Genomic DNA, 17488 nt, shown 5'->3' with positions numbered 1-17488 from the left:
TACTAGCAAATCTGCGTAAATGAGTAAAATGGCAAAATAAAAGCATCTCAAATGTTTATCAGCAGTGCGTGAACCGATTCAATCCAAACATATTACCCACAAACCCGAGGAGGACCCCATCCCCCCGGCCCCCTACCATCGTGCTATGAGATACTCGCTGAGTGGGCCAATCAGCCACAGGGTGGGAGGATGCTTATCGGTGGCGTACATCATATTTATATATATATATATATATATATATTCCTATCTGCTCCAGGAGCATGCCAGAGTCATAGATGTAGCGACAGTTATTTACTTACTCATTACGATGCTGTGATGACTCAGGCATAAAAAATGTGCTTTTAGCCCACATTAGCAGAGTCTCTCGCTGATGACCAACCATGAAGGGAAGCTGATTGGCTCGTGTCAACCGGTTTAATGTCAATAGTAAATTGGAGGGCTCATTAGGCGAGTCGGAGGACGCGGCTGCGGGCGCCAGCAAGGCAGTCATGTAAAAAATAATGTCTATTAGGACTCATTTAATCAAGGATGAATTAGAATGTAGGCCCAATTATTTGCACTGGCCCGCCTGTCAGGAGGCTTCTTTCTGCCAGCGTGCACTGCTTAAAATGCAGGCCGAGAGGATGAGAGGGCGCCGCACATCAGCAGGGGCTGCACATAACGGCGGAGGGATTAGGGGAGTTGGGGTGGGCTCGGTCATCATTGGTCAAATCGGATCTCAGCGACACACAAGTTTAATATGTTCAGGCAGAGAGAGAAACTGACTTTGTTTGTAACTGACTTATTATGTCCTCTAGTAAATCTAGCTAGAAATATGTTGTCTTGTCTGGGGTGTTCGATGTTTGTCATCACCATTCTCTTCCAATGTGTACGACAAAATCACAGAAGTCCAATGTGTGTTATGATCACAGAACCGGGGCAGCAGCAGTACCCCCTCCTCCTCTCCCTGACACTACTCTGACCCTGGGGGGCAATTATCTTGTGGTGTGCCCCCCCACCGCCCCACCCGCCTTTCTCCTGGCCGCCTCATCAAGTCCCCAGAGCCCAATCCCACCACCCTACAATGGCGGCCACTGCACCTGACACCCCACCTCAGATTAAAAGCAGCAGGTCTTATTTGAAATCTGTTGGTGCTGGGCTGGCCTTTTCAGGACCGGGTGAGGGGTGGGGGGGGGGGGGGGGGGGGGGGGCCGCATTAATACTTTGAGCTTGTATTCATCGACATCCCTGCAGTCAGAACCACGCTGCATTAAAACTGACTCTGCATCCGTCATGTATGGGCCACTGTTAAGTGATGCAATGGTGTTCATGCATATTCTTTAACTACCATCCTTCCTGTCTGGACCGACTAACTTTACCTTACATACTCACCCGGCCACCACCAGGTAGGACTAAGCCGCACTTTAGCCTTTCCTTGGTTCCCACCAAGTGGTTTGACTAACTGGGTAAATTCAAGTGCTTTGGACACACAGAACATCCACGAGAAACATGAGCAGAATCAGGCCAAGGCCAGCCGCTGGGCCAAACCGCCAAAGGTCATTTTTTGGAAGGAAAGAACATGGCTGCACATCACCTCTGTAGTTTGTAGTCTGGAAGCCAGGAGGCTGGCTTAGCCGCACTGTCACTTGCTGTCCGCCGAGGCCTATTTAACACGCTGCGTCAAGTAGCGCCTGAATGGGCCCAAGGTGCTGGGCGTGCTGGTGTTGACGTGTCACTCCACAGATAATTAAAACAATGAACTGAGACGCCAACAACACAAGCAAGGGTGCCGCAGTAATGTGGACTAAAATGGCCGACCCCTGTGGGTGTTCTACCACGGGCAGCGAGCCCAAACTTAGCAGCCCCCTTAGCTGTGGCATCAGCTGTGGCGCCGATACCAGAGAGGATGCCAGCTGAGGTGAGGACGCTTGACCGCGGGCAGCCAGACGTTAATGGGAACGTTTAGAGGATGGCTCAGTCTTTTTGTGCGTTGGACCACAAAGGAAAAATACTTGCAAAGGAACCCTACAGCGCAGCAGATCTCTGCAGCATTATCACGACTATGTCAACAAGTATTCCTTCTCATCTTTATGTGCTGCGGTGCTGAACAGGGTCTTTAAGAGTCTAGCCCTCGTCTCCCTGATGTTAATGAGACCTGGACTAGACAATGTTGTGGGTGGGCTTACGGCAAGCGGTGAACGGTGGGTACAAACCAGAGGTTGATAAAGAGATGATGACAACAGCTGGAGACAGGCCTGTCACATATCTCATTGGACAGGGGCGTGATCTCCATGAACATAATTCCTCCCTCTGGCCAAACCCGGCAGTCAGCAAGGGAGGAAGAGGAGGTGTTTAATACAGGCAGCCATACTAATGCATCTCCTTCTCCAGCCCTCCTTCGCCATCCTTTCTTGCATCATTTCCTTCCTTTCTTCCTCTTGTTCCTTCATTAGCTACCTTCCATCCTCACCTCAGCTCCCAACTATCCTTTCCTTTTTCATTTCCTTCCTTCAGCCTTCTTTCATTTTGTCACTTGCTTCTTTTCATCATCCTCTGGACTCCTTCCATCTTGCTTTCTCTTGAAGAGATGTATCCACTCATTCAGTAGCTTCCTTTCCTCTTACACAACGACCTCTCTTTCCTTATTTTGCTGAGTCTCACAGTTTCCCTTCTATCCAGCCCCAAACAGGATGTGGTTGGGAGGTGTGAGCGTTGGGGGGGGGGCAGACCTTGACAGACAGGAGGTCAGTGTAATTGCTGCTGGCCATATTTAACATTAAGATAATCAGGCCATTAATTACCCTTTGGATCATTAAATCAGCCACTTGCAAAATGAAATTTCGGCCTCTATTACTCACTTGAGAGACCATGTGGGGGGGGGGGGGGGGGGGGGGGGTGTTCCATCTATCAGTCTCACCCAACTCTCCCCCCTGTGCCTTCCCTTTCAACTGCCTGCAAAAAGGCTGGCTTCCTCATGCATGATTTTTACTGAGCTCCAGTGAAGACTGTGACAATGATGTTTGGCATTCATACACATTTTTAAAGGAGTTGATGTTAAAGTGTGCATGTAACATCAACATAGGCTGCCACTAAGACACCATAAAGTAATCGTAAAATGTCCATGTGCTACCAGATGGATAAGCCTCATGAAGGATAAACAAAGTAAATAGGAAATAACGAATATAGGCCTACATTTTTTCCAGGTACAAGAGTTAAGAGATGAGCAGTGGGCTGAAGCTCCCCCCCACCCCCTCCCCATGTCACCCCATGTCAAAGGTGAACTACAAATACAAAATGAGTAAATATTTGCAAAAAAGAATAACATTTATCAGTTTGAACATTAAATATCTAGAGCACTATTTATTGTTTGAATAATCAATGTAATGGACACACTGGGGCAACAAAGCACACCTTCCAGTCACATGTTCCAATACTTCTGCTCACATAAAAAAATAGCTGAGTTCAAACAAATGCTGCTCTTGAATGCGTAGATCAGACTATAGGATTTTAGCCCCAATATTGGCCCGATTTGCTATTGCGGGTGTTTTCGCAGATCGGGCCTGACATATTTTGTCGGGAACGATAAAACCTCTTCACAGTACAAACGACAAACGATTTGGCCCTACGATAGCCTTACGCCACCAAAATGAAAAGTCTAGCATGTTGGATTTCTTTGGATATCTTCTGTGGAGTGTGACATATCAAAAACAACTCTCCAACAGCGCACCTTGACGTCAACCAATGGGATTGCGTATTGTGACCGGCGCATCGCCTCCCATTCTTGCCTTTGTCAACATAATTGGTCGCCTTATCAACATTTATTCACGCGCACAAACCAATGTTTAACAAAGCTTCAGAGCATGATTATACAGAACACCGGTATGTTTACGTATAAACGTTAGTGCTAGCACTAGCTTGCTAGGCTACATAACCTTTTGTTACCTGCTTGTGAGCCGTATCGTATTAAAAGTACGTAAAGATACCAAATGGACTCCTTGGACAGCGCAAAATGTCCTCTCCCCAGCACCCGGTGACATCCCCCCCTCCCCTCTACCTTGTCGTGACAATCCATTATTTGACAAGAACTTGTTGTCGCCATGGCAACAGTTATATCCAGGTGCGGTGTAAGGTGACATGTTTTTTGGTCACGCTTCCCCGACAGTATTTGATTTGACAACATAAAGCCCAGTGGCGGTAAAAGATGGGATACAGTAGAATCGGAATACATCTTGCGCAGTGTTGCCACTGTCTGACCGAGATATAGCAATATTTTATGGCCGTAGTCTGACGAGCAATGATGAAAGATAAAATTTGTCTTGTAGTCTGATCCAGGCATAAGGTATGTATGTAAATTACATGGACATAAAAGCTGAAATGTTGAACTAATCTCATATACATCTTTTGACGTCAAACTCAAATGTCTTAGCCACAAATCTATTGTAAATCAAGGAATTTTCCTCACTTCTTGAATAGTTTTGGACAGAAGGGTACTGAATGTTGGTAAATGGCCAGTGTTTCGAGAGTGTATTTCTTGCTTAGTTCAAGATTTTAGTAGCACACAGCCATGAAATCATGACGCCATGACGTTCAGGAGAGTAGAAACAGAAGTCATGAACAGAGCAGGAGTGAAAATCAAGGCACTTAAGGAATGGTCTGATAAATACTATTGACGGGCTAGAGAGTGATGCAGCTGCAGTGGAGCGTCACAGCTAAATTGAGATAATATTGACTTGCTCTAATCTCTTCAAGGGGAAACATACATCAGATTAATAAATAAATAGGAACATGAGCAACAATAAAAGCATTAGCGCTCTGATGGACTAGGGTTAATGGCACATCAATACGCTCAGTGTGTGTGTGTGTGTGTGTGTGTGTATATACAGTCGATGGCTGACTGATTTATGTTCATTTGCATTCCTACTGCAGCCATGTGAGTTGCACTCTTGAGCTCATTTGTACTGCTGCTTCTCTGATCATCCCAACAGCTCAACGAATGCTGGGACGTGTACTTCCCAGACTTCAGACTTACTGTAAAGTCAGGGATGACTCGGGCATGTCCTGGCTAATCTCTTAGATATGCTGCCAAAGGCCAACCCTAGACTAGAGGGGGACGCTTCCCTTCCTCTTCTTTTCTCTCTATCCTTCTAACCGCTATATCAACTTGTTTGAAATGATTGCAGCTATTGTTAGCTGCACTGTTGTCTCATCACTATCCATGTCGTATGGTACTAACCAGCTTCTCTTTATCTTTCTCCCTTTAGTGGTTGGTGCCCTCTGTGCCACTGCACCTTGACATTTATCTGCTCATTATTGGTAGTGGTGTTAGAGTGGACCAATATCTGTCATCATGGGACTATTAACTGTTGTTGATACAGCTGTTTTTGTGCCCATGGTTCTCTTGTTGCTCAACCCCTTTATCCCATTTTCTCTCTATTTATCTACCCTCTGTCCCTCTACTCTGTCTCTCTATCTTAACAGATGTGGACCCCACAGAGCCTGGCTTCTGTTGGAGGTTTCTCCCTTAGAGGGAGTTTTTCCTTGCCTCTGTTGCCAAGTGCTTGCTCACGTGGGGTTCAGTTAGTTTTCGTTAATGTATGAAGAATGTGATTCTTGAACTGCTCAATGTGTAAAGTGCCTTGAGATAACTTCTGCTGTGAATTGGCATAAAAGAAATACATCTGTGATTGGACTTAAAGGACTGTGAAAAAGTTCATTATGAAGAGATTATTTTCACATGCACACTGTTTGTGTTAGGGTAGATAAATTGACCTTGAAGAAGTTGGTAGTCAGTCAGCTGAAATATGTGGAGATAGCAGCTGACTAGGCACACACCATGCTTACCCCTACCAGCATCTAGAGAAAATACAGCAAGGTTGCTTACCTGCTGGCATCTGGTCCAGGCTTCAGGTGACCCTGTGAGTTGGCCTCCCACACGCTGTTGGCAAACTCATTGCCAATGGACGACATGACCTTGATAAGTTCCAGCGGCCACTCATCCAGGTCCAGCGAGCGAACCCGGGACAGGTGGGTGCCCAGGTTCCTGTGGATACCCGAGCACTCAATACAGATCAGGGCACCAAGGTTGAGGCTGGCCCAGTCCGGGTCTGGATGCATCAAATCGACAGCATTAGTGGCACACGTACAAACAGCTTGAAACATACAGTATAGTCAACCCCGTTTTATCGTGGGGGATAGGTTCCAGATCCACCCGCAACAGGTGAAACTCCGCGATAGCATGGCCATATACTTTTTTTCTTCTCGTAATACCCCTCCCACACACTTTAAACACATTTAAACATATTCAAACACACATTTTACAGATTGTTAACATACTTTAACTCACAACAAAACTGATGTAACATGCTGTAACGTACAGAAAATACTCTACGTACTGTAGTGTCTACATGTGTATGCGTTTATGGGCGAATTTGCGTGTGTGTGTCTACTCTGGGACTTTTGCTGACACAGTTCTCCAAATGAGAGGAAAAGTATGCTTGCTTCAAGCTGTTTATCATTCCAAGTTGAAGTTTAAGTAAAACATTTTTAAAAGTCCACTAGCTTAACTCATTCCCTGCCAATGTCATCCAAAGACGTCAATTAATAATCGAGCTATTCCCTGCCAATGCCGTCTAAAGACGTCAATGGCATTTTTACAGGGATGGGCGGGGGAGGGTCTTGTGCAGTTTATGTGTGATCATCAAGCCTCTGTATAACAATGAGGAATGGCACCCTGTAGAGGGCAACAATGCCTTGAGGTGAACGTAACCTCCTTCAGATTAAAGAAGAGGAAGGAGGAGGACGAGGCGGGGTGGAGGAGACATTGAGAAGATGCTAGCATAATGCCAGAAAAGAGAAGACAAAATGAAAAAAATCTTAAAAAAAAAAAAAAAAAAAAAAAAAAAAAAAAAAAAGCTTTTAGTACTAGAAATGTATTGCGCCAAGGGAAGAAAAATATTCCTGCGACTGACAGGAATAACACCTTAGATCATGCAGGGGAATAAAGGATGACACTCCGAGCCTTTGTTGCAAAGCTATCCCCGAAAACGCCGGGCCATATGGCGAGGTGCTCTCGGCCGCTTGCCAGCTGATCGTCTGCCGACCAGGATTTGAATAAATGGGATCCGGAATCGTGATGAGTGAACTCCCTCTGGATCGCCTGAAAGCAGCCGAGCTCGGGAACTCGTTTACCAGCGAGTGTTAGCTACATTTAGTGAGCAAACACGCTCCTTCAATGCTTGTTACATAAACATTATTTAGTCCCACTAGTGCACATTACAATGTAACATCTGTTGCTAGTACTGATTTGAATTTTCCATTTCCAGCTCGTCCATCTTACAGTAATGGAACACTCGCGAGTCGAACGTCTTTTAGGATTGCGACAAAGAAAAGTAATGTGTTTTTTTTACCCTTGTAAAACACATCATCAATAAAAAGTATTCTCTAGTAATCCTATGTATTTTTTTTAAACTTACAGGTTATGCATCCAGCAGATGTTCGACTCCCATTCCAGTAAGCAGTGCAAACAAAAAAAGGTCATTGAAAGCTTTTTTTTCCTCCACGTCCCACTACAGCAATTTTAACAATGTATTTTTATCGTATTAGTTATATTCCTAAACTGCACAGGTTGTGCTTCGAGCAGAAGTAGGAACTGGTTTCAAGGACAATAACAACCACACAATATCCCATTCACTGCCACCAAAGAATAAAATCCAGATGTGGATAAAACTTTGCTAGATTTTATGCGCAAGGTAATAAAAACCTGGACTATTGAGCAAACGACAGAGGAGGAGAATTAGGAGGAAGAAAGTGCAAGTGTGGGAGCTCCATTTGTTCATGCAATTTTGTCTAATGTTAATAAATTCTGTACATACTTATACTTGTAAATATTGTCAAAAGTTCTTTCTCAGTGTTGTTTTATGTTCAGATGTTTGAGATTTTCACTGAAGAAAAAAAATATTGGTGTCAAAGTGATTGTTCTGCTTGATCTCTCTGTTTCACAAAAAGTCTGTTTTCTATCTGTTGTTTTTTCCCCCTCCAAAAACAGATTGGGCTGAAAGTAGCCTATATTTGACTGCTGATTACTAAAGAACAGTATAAGATAGAGACAAACGTTTTATGATGAAAGAAGAGAGTCTGGTCTTTCTTTAGGTGGTTTTGGTGTTTACATAGTCATGGTACACAATATTCAGTGGGACTTGAGAAATTAGTGAAATTGCTCGAAAATGCCTGGGAGTCTAGGGGTTCCCTGCTCAGGAAACTGCTGGCAGTGCATGAGTTAATAATGCCAACATATAATGTGAAATACCATATAAGGAAATTAGCACGTTACGATAAACCTTTAAAGGTGCCATATTTTACCAAACGAACTTTTTATAGTATTTGGGATGTAATATTGGCTCTGTGCTGCCTCAGTAAATGTGAAATATGGATATAAATATATGAAATTAAACATTATTTAAAATTGTCCACGGATTCCTGAGCTCTAGACGTTTTTCTGCCAAGAGGCCTTAAATCAGGTCATTCAAATTTGAGCGAAGATCTCCGCTGACCTCTCAGCTCCTAAGCCAGCGATGTCAACATAAACACGTGCTCTCAAAAGTGAGTGTTCTACATGGAGGCAACCAATCAGAGGAAAGGCACGGTCTTAGCCAAATATGGACAAAGCAAATACAAAACTGGGTCTAACAGAAGTAGTTGTCAGAGGTGCCTTTTCCAGACACTTGTAGGACAAAACCAAGGTGTTCTTTTAAATAAATTGTACGCTTTTATACTAAGAGCAATCCCAATTGTACCCCTTAGCCCTTCCCCTTCGTCTTAGCCCTTGGTTTGGAACGAAGGGGTATCCCATTTCCTAGGGGAAGGGCTAAGATGAAGGGGTCTATAGTCGTTGAAACCAAATGTGGATAGAGAGCTCACTTGAAAGCGTCGGGACCCCGGCTGACAGGCAAAGAGCTTGCTTACAAGACAGCGGAACGGACAAGGCAGCACATAAATGTAAGTGAGCATAATTATTGATATTCATACCAAGAAAAGTCCTGTTTTTATCAATGTAAATATAATTTATGTTTTGAATTGTTGGTTATGCCCTGCGATTGGCTGGCAACCAGTTCAGGGTGTACACCGCCTCTCGCCCGAAGATAGCTGGTATAGGCTCCAGCACGTCCGCGACCCTTGTGAGGATAAAGCGGTACAGAAACGGCTTGTTATGACGCGCTTACGTATCACTAGTCTACCGTCAGACTATGGTGACAAATTCACAGCAAACACACTTCACTACAAGGTATTGCATTTTATGAACGATTAGAAAGAATTGTTAGACAGCTAAATCACTTTCAGAGGCTACAAAGCTAATGTAGGATTGCTAATAATGTCGCTTCTGAGTATACCGTGACGTTGGCTTTCCATATAGTTAAGCTGTAGCCTCATCACTCATGTAATGCAGCATTTCATCGGCGTGATGCCGTTAGCTGTGATTCCTCGTGAATATCCTAATCTGACATCGGGTCTACTAAACACTCATGTGGTCAACGTAATAAATAACCGGGCCCCTTTTACTCCACAGGGACGCGACAAGGCAACCGTCTTGTACAACAGCAAACAACACTCGAGAAGGACAAGCCCAGTGCCAGAATGACAACGGATATTCCTGGGCCAGGGAAAATAAAATTATTTTCTATTCTATTCTGTTTGAAATATTTTTTTGCTGTGTGTAATTACAAATGTTTGGTTATGTGTTTTGTGATGGTTGTTGTTGATGTTATTCATTGGCCAACTTTAGGCCATAAAGTTTCTCAAAATGTTCCTTCTATAAAAATGGGTTTTTAGATTAGATAAAGATGAAATATAAAAACGGATGCACCCTGTCACGTGGTAGGAAACCTTTATTATTTGCATATCTGTTTTTGACCAATACTGGCCACTCATGCCAGAGTAGCATCTGCTCCATTTGCACACTGACTGAGGAGTATCTGCAACATTTGCACAATCAACATTGTCCCAGATTATCACACTACTCGCTTGAAGTTTCGGTGTCCTTTGCACAATGGTCATTGCACCGGACTATTGCAATATTAGTCATTCGAACTGCTCTAAATGCTAGAGGACTCTGCATCTTTTTGCACAACTGTCAAAAAAAAAAAAAAAAAAAAGTACCGGCATTACCAGATAACTAGCAACCCTTTATTGCTCAGTGACAGTTTATTTTTTTTGTCAATGTCTTTATGTCTCAAAAGTGTTCTCTGTCAATTGACTGTCTGTTGTCGTACTAGAGCGGCTCCAATTACCGGAGACAAATTCCTTGTGTGTTTTTTGGACATACTTGGCAAATAAAGATGATTCTGATTCTGATTATAAACAATTTTACACGTCGGTCACGTGATGCAATGCGGGCGCTCTATAAGAGGCCTTAAGGCGTAGAATTGGGATTGGCCAATGTTAAGTCCATGTTAGAGAGTCACTGTGGAGGTCTAAATAACCAAAATATGGGACCTTTAAACAATACAGAGCAGCATCACGTACTGTACGTCAAAGGAGAATTGTTTGAACATTTAGTAAACATAAAAAACAATCAATCAATCAATCCATCAACCAACCAACCAAACAACACAGTACATTACTCATAGGGTTATATTCTCCCTGCCTAGTAGATGTCCTTCTCTGCGTCTTCTCGTAATTATGATGCAACTACATCCTGTTGAGCTCAGTACTGCCGGACGTGTGGAACAACATGGTGCTACACTGAAGACAAGCAACTCTAAATTCTGACTTGCCCGTATACTGTAAAAACCCATACAAATAAACAATTTAAAATTCCACGATATAGCGGGGGGTTCACTGTATATTCAAGGAAACAATGCTCACTACTCACTTTGAGTGTCACAGTCGGCACAGCGGCTATTTCCACGAATACTTCTGATAGACTGCAGTGCCATGGCCTCCGTCTGGCTGGTCAGACGAGACTAGAAGAAGGACATGCTCACAAATGTCAACACATACTGCTCAGGTGGTCACAAAAGCCCTCTTGCAAGTCAGAAAACACCCTAGCATGTTAGTAACATGACATTTTGGAGCACCCACCTTGTTCTTGTTGCTCTCACAGGACTGAAGACTGGCGAGGATCTGCCCCTCGATGACCTGCACCCAGGAGTCTCGCTCCTCATATGAAGTGGCTTCAAAATGCCACGTCTGACCCGTTAGTGATACAATGGTGAACTCAAAGTTCTCCTCTTGCTCTGTTGGGGGTGACAGACAGCAGAGAAACATCTCTAAAGATCCCCAGACAAGAGTAGCTCACAATACAGTATTCAGATTTATGAGCAGCTTGATTGTGGAATAAAAACTCTCAGAGATACTCTCCCATCCTTGTTCTATTGGAACAGTGAGACCAATGGCTTTATTTTTGCTGCAGACTCAAAACATTTGGTTATGACATAAAAATGATATGAGAAATGTCAGCTTTTACTGTAGGCCTACATTAGTGACTGCTTGGTGGCTGGTGACGGGTGAAATGGTTGTCAGCAATGTTCCCTCTAAGCTGCGCGCCTGCGCAATCGTGCACTGCTAGGACATACTCAGCGCACAAGAAAATCTATGCTGCGCAAAAAAATAAAATTCAACAAACGTATTAAATAATGTCAGATTTTACACCTGATATAATCTAATTAATTAGACCAATAATATTGTTTTTTGTACCATTTTGCAATGTAACTCAGTGAGCGACAGGTGCCCAGCCAATGATACGATACAGTTCACTTACGCTACGCACCCAATCATAGCATTGAGAATGCTTGCATATGAGCCCCGCCCATACGCGCCGTGCAGCTTAGCGAGCTAACAACAGTGCGGCGGAGTTAAGAGACACAAACGCTACCCCCTTATCATGGCGAAACAAACAGGCAGCGACACATCCACTCATCAAGCCAAAGTGAAAAAGAAATGTGGTTCTTTTAAGATGGAATGGCTGTCGGAGTACGTGCAAATAGAAGAACAAGCGATGAAACTGGGTGAGATTGTTTCCTTTTCAAGTGAGAAAGGTGTACTCTGCAAAACGTGCAGCGAAAAATGTGGACTGAATGGCGGTTGGACTACCTCAAGCGTCATATTCAGCAGAAATGTCATTTGAAAGCTGTTGGAATTGTACGAAGACTCAAGATGGGACAGGGGATCGGTACATTATTGCGGGAGAGCGCAAAAGACAGAGAGAAAAAGAACGAGCTGTCACACAAAGCAAAATCTGACCCCGAGCAAGTTCAAGTTCTCATTGACAATATTTTACTTGCTATCAAAATGAATGCATCAATGCTGTCAGTTAAACAAATCCACGATCACATGGCAAAGTATGTATGTATACCAGAAAGCTGGCGAAGTAAAAATTATGCCTTTGAATTTGTGAACTCAATCAATGAAATAGTGCAGAATGAGAGTATGTGCAGTGTTAAAAATGCACCCTGGCATACCCTGATAGTAGATGAGAGCACAGACATATCAGTACACAAAATGCTAGTACTATATATTAAATACAGGGAGGAAAATGATGTTAACCATAAAACTGTTTGGTGGCATCATCCAACTGACAGCTTGCACTGCTCAGGATATTGTGCAGGCAATAACTCAGTTTTACTCCAAACATGGACTGGACATGCAGAGAATGGTGATATTGACCTCCGAGGGTGCCTGAGTAATGCTGGGAAAACACAACGGAGTTGCGGCTTTGTTAAAGCGCCAAATACCACACTTAACCGAACAACATTGTGTGGCTCATAGAGACGACTTGGGCATTGATGATGCCTGGAAAAATTTACCTTTGATGCGAGATGTGGAAACTCTTCTTAGAACTGTGTATTCCACTTTTTCTCGGCCCACTGTGAAGAGGGGCAAAATGGAGGACCTAGCAAAGATTCTTGATGAAGAAGATACACTGTCATTCAGGCCTCTGAATGAAGTGCGATGGCTGTCACGGCACCAAGCTGTTCTGAGGAACTACACTGTGCTTCAAGAATTCACCGATAACAGAGATCCAGTGGCAAAGTACTGCTACGAAAATCTGAGTGATTCAACGTTCAAGGTTACTGTCACTGCTCTGGGAGATGTTTTGGGTGAGGTGGCACAACTCTGCCTCGCTTTACAAAGACGCAACCTGACTGCGATGGAAGGACACTGCTTTGCTAGAGCAAAGACTGAGAAGTTACGTTCCCAATACTTGAGGGAGAAGGGCGTACAGTGGAGTGACCATGTCAAAGAGGCAACGGGGACCTCATCAGCTGATTGTCTAAATACTGGTGAGATGACTCTTTTCATTACTAAGCTCTGTGATCACATGGATGCTCGTTTTCCAGAGGATGAATTAAAGGAGTGGTCTGCATTTGACATTGAAGCATCGAGCTCAAACATCAGTTTTGACTGTGGATCAGCAGACAATGCCACACTGGCAAAGAAGTATGAGGCCATTCTCCTCCACCCACAGTCTATGGAGGCCATTAACAGTCAATATGCTGAATTCAAGTACATAATGAAGCAAAAACTTAAACAGGGGTCAATCAGCATATTCTCACATATGGTTGCTGCAGCATTTAGATGCGAGGAGCTAAAGGAGATCTCACATCTTGTGGATATTTGTGCTACATCTCAAGGTTCCAGTCCAGATTGTGAAAGAGGATTTAGTTTAATCAATTTGGACCAGCTGATGCGCATAAAGTCAAAGAAAGAAGCAGGGGAAGTCATCGACCTGGACAAAGTGTACAAGCATCGGAGAAGCGAGAAGGACAGACGTGAACAATAAGGTAACATTTAAGTCAGATTTGTGCATATTGTAGTGACATTTATTTAATTTAAATTTTTTAAAAATAATAATTTAACATATTGTTAAATATGAGGGATGGGAGTGACGACGCTGAAGCCCTCCCCCACAGTTTCTAAAAATCCTAGAGCAAACCCTGATTGGTAGTAGAAATGCTAATAAAAAACTGAGTAATTAGATATTTCACATACAGAGACTTACAGGAATTTACACTCTACCACAAGCTACAGAACACGTCATTGTGAAAAATGGGAATGTTTTAATGTGAACAAAATTATATGTCTGAAAGGTGTATATGTGTCATTTCTTCCAGTACATGACCCTCACCCAGGCCACAACTGGACCTCACCCAGGGCCAAGCAGGACTCCTGTGGTTAAAGAATTTTTATTTCAAGTGGGCCAAATCAATTATATTAAAAGTTAACCAATGAAAATTGCTGCTGTAATTTGATTCTTTAAATAAGCCATGCAACTTGCTATGATCCAAGGTTTTGAACAGGTGTCATACTGGTGTGTGGGCCACAGCCGGCACATCTGATGTTGCTCACAGTGGTCCTCAGTGAGCTCAAGGAGCTTGTGTGTCTGCCCAGACACATGAAAAATTAGAGGGAACATTGGTTGTCAGCTTGTCTGGAGACGTCTATGAGACATCTTCCTGGTGAGAGTGCAAGCGAGTTGCTGCGACTGATCAGTCTCGGCAGTGATAGTGACCGGGCATGACGGTGAAAATCCGTGAATAATTGATGATCATTTTAATTGCATGAAACAAATAAATAAATAAACCTTGTAGAATTTTGTGACATATTAATACATTACGTTCACGGCTGTGCATTAATGAGGTTAGACCAGCTGACAAGGAATAAGACAAATATTATTTGTACTACTACAAGTTTTGGAAGTGCTGAATTTGTTCAAACTAAAATGAAGAAACCTCAAGAGAAAACAAATATTTCCTTCATCTGACTTTACCAAAAGCCTCCTTAGTTATGGTACTAGGGTTGGAAATCTCTGGCACCAGGTCGATTCGATACATATCTAGATACACAGGTAGCGATTCGAACAAAAAAAAACGATATCTTTACGGGCGGAATGATTTGATACGATTAAATTCAGTAGGGGAGCGATACGATTCGGTGCAGAAAAAAATGTGATAGTTAACATTTGCACGTGTTATTCAAAGAACCTTGACTTGACTTAACCCAATTCTATAAAATGACATTTGTCTAACCTTATTTTCAAACATGTACAGTAAAACACCACTTAACCCTGAGCATTGTTGCTTTATGGCACTGTAAAAAATAAAAATGATATATTCTTTTATTTAAATAAATTAATAATTTGGATAGACCACAACAATAGAACAATTAATTTTGAAGATTTTCTCTCCACAAACTCTGCACAAACAATATTTAAAGAGCCATGGGGGTTGGGGGTCTCACACACCGTGCCATTCAAGCTAGGACCAACACTCCACACGCGCACTGGGTGTTTAATGAATTAATTCATTAATTTTTTTGGCTGCTGTGCTGACTGGCTTTTTGAACTTTTAAGTCGTGATGACTAGCTTAGTTCAACTGGCAATTGTTGTCTCAGTTTCGGGACATACCTGGCTTTGTGTCCTCTCGGTAGTTCCTTTTTGGGATCGCACAGTACCAACTCGAACGTATAAGTGGACCGTGAGGACTCGAGAAGAAGCATTAGTTTGCTGAATTACAGACCAAAGAAATTGCCGAGATGTACCTACCTTTGCCATATTATCTGCATGTTTACAATCTGCGGCGCACATTTGGCTGTTGGCGGACTTGAGATAAGGTACGTAACGTGATCTCGCTACTTTGCTATCGCCATGACCACAAAAGTAGCTAAACTACAGAAAAGCTATTTGATGTTGAAATAGTGACTCTATGGAGAAATGTAGTTAAGCTAGTAGTGTCGCTAGTATCCAGCATTGCTGCGTTTGGTTGTAAACATAACGTTACCTGTGGAGCACAGGGAGAGATCTCTTGCACTTATTTTACAAGATGAAAACCATAAAGCCGCAGGCAACCGATTCCTAGCCTCGTGATATCCGGTCCACAGCCCTACAACTGACATATCTAAGGATTACTGGCGGATTTTGTATCGATAACAGAGTCTGCAACCGATACAGTCGTATCTCTCGGCTTTACGAACGGATATCCGGTCGCATCGGTTTATCAAATCCTATTGGGTACATGACACATTTTACTCTTATTCCTCTCTGGCCACATTTGCCACGTTTTTCACCAACTTGACTCAAAGTTTTGCCACTTACTGATCATAGTATACTATACTGGCCATATCTCAAACATTGACTACATTGAGTACTTGACAAGTACTTGTACTTGTCACCTTTGTAATAAACAAAGCTTGGTGAACTACCTTCACATGCACAACTTCATTTCATTGAAAGAATTACAGAACACAAATATCTGGGCATCTGCTTAGGCCCAAAACTTGCATTTAATAATAATAATAATAATGCATTTTCAAGGAGCTCAAAGTGCTTTACAATTGCACACACTATTCATTAATTCCACAGTCACACCCCAGTGGTGGTAAGCTACTTGTGTAGCCACAGCTACCCTGGGGCAGTCTGAAGGAAGCTAGCTGCAATTCTTTGCCCATGGCTCCGACCACCACCAAAAATCCCACCACATTCATTCAAGGGGAATGTGGGTTAATTGTCTAGCCCAAGGACACGAAGACAACATATCCTGGCATTTGAACCGGTGACCCTCTGGTTTCAGGGCATACACTTATCCTCTGCGCCATGCCGCCCACAAATTTTAAGAAATGTCCACGCATTTTAAACTGATATAGATAAACAAGTAAACTAAAGGAAAAACTGTGAGAATTATACCGGAACAAAACAAACGGCATGCACAAATGTAAAAAAATGTTTTCCACGCATTTTAAACTCATATACATACAGTAAGAAGAATCATCTTTTATTGTCATGAACATGCATGCATGTACACGAAATTTGTTCTCTGCATTTAACCCATCATAGTGAACACATACACATGTTAGTGGAACACACTGGAGCAGGGGGCAGCTGAAGCGCCCGGGGAGCATTTCGGGGTATCAGTGTCTTGCTCAAGGACACCACAGCCGTGAGTCCGGGGAATGTTGGCGGATGGTCCAGTCGGGGCCTTGAACCTATGTCCCCCACGGTGGCAAGCGATGATCTTAACCATTGGGCCACGGCTGCCCGTACACTCACAAGTAAACAAAATAAAAAACTGTGATAATTATACCGGAACAAAAAAAATTTCCCCCAACTTTGCTAGAAAAGGCTGGTCAAAGTAGCCTAATTTAATTTAATTTTGGATTATGGTGACAATATCTATAGACATCCCTGTGTCTCCTCACAAAAACTACTGGACTCCGTTTTCCACTCAGCAGTTAGATTCATTACTGGCGACAGCTACTTCAGCCATCACTTCACTTTATATCAGACGGTGGGATGGGCACCTTTACCTCTATGGGCTTATCATTTACAAAGTCTTGAAAGGCAACATGCCATCGTACGTCAACACTTCAATCAACTGCTTTCATAATAACCAGTCAACATGTTCAACTTAGTGACTGCTTAAGACTAAATACTCTTGTCACGCAAACCCAACACAGTTGTGACCATGTACCATCTGAATTATATGATCAAGGACTATTGAGCTGCTTTTAATAATATTT

The 17488-nt window shown here is 42.9% G+C and overlaps 1 protein-coding gene across 5 annotated transcripts in view; it reads right to left on the bottom strand.

The window, feature by feature from the left end:
• The window catches only part of agap1 (ArfGAP with GTPase domain, ankyrin repeat and PH domain 1), a 112609-nt gene that overhangs the window by 13015 nt on the left and 82106 nt on the right, over window positions 1-17488 (bottom strand). For all 5 annotated transcript variants that reach the window (XM_061779828.1, XM_061779822.1, XM_061779837.1 and 2 more), the window contains 3 exons: window positions 11056-11210; window positions 10847-10937; window positions 5861-6083 (listed from right to left, as the gene is read on the bottom strand). In XM_061779828.1, the coding sequence (XP_061635812.1) occupies window positions 5861-6083; window positions 10847-10937; window positions 11056-11210 (469 nt within the window). The remainder of the gene's footprint in view (window positions 1-5860; window positions 6084-10846; window positions 10938-11055; window positions 11211-17488) is intronic.

This window comes from Phyllopteryx taeniolatus, chromosome 1 (genome assembly GCF_024500385.1).
Source record: "Phyllopteryx taeniolatus isolate TA_2022b chromosome 1, UOR_Ptae_1.2, whole genome shotgun sequence".
NCBI classification, from domain to species: Eukaryota; Metazoa; Chordata; class Actinopteri; order Syngnathiformes; family Syngnathidae; genus Phyllopteryx; species Phyllopteryx taeniolatus.
The sequence above is the reverse complement of the archived record's forward strand: the minus strand, read 5'-3'. Positions and strand labels throughout refer to the sequence as shown.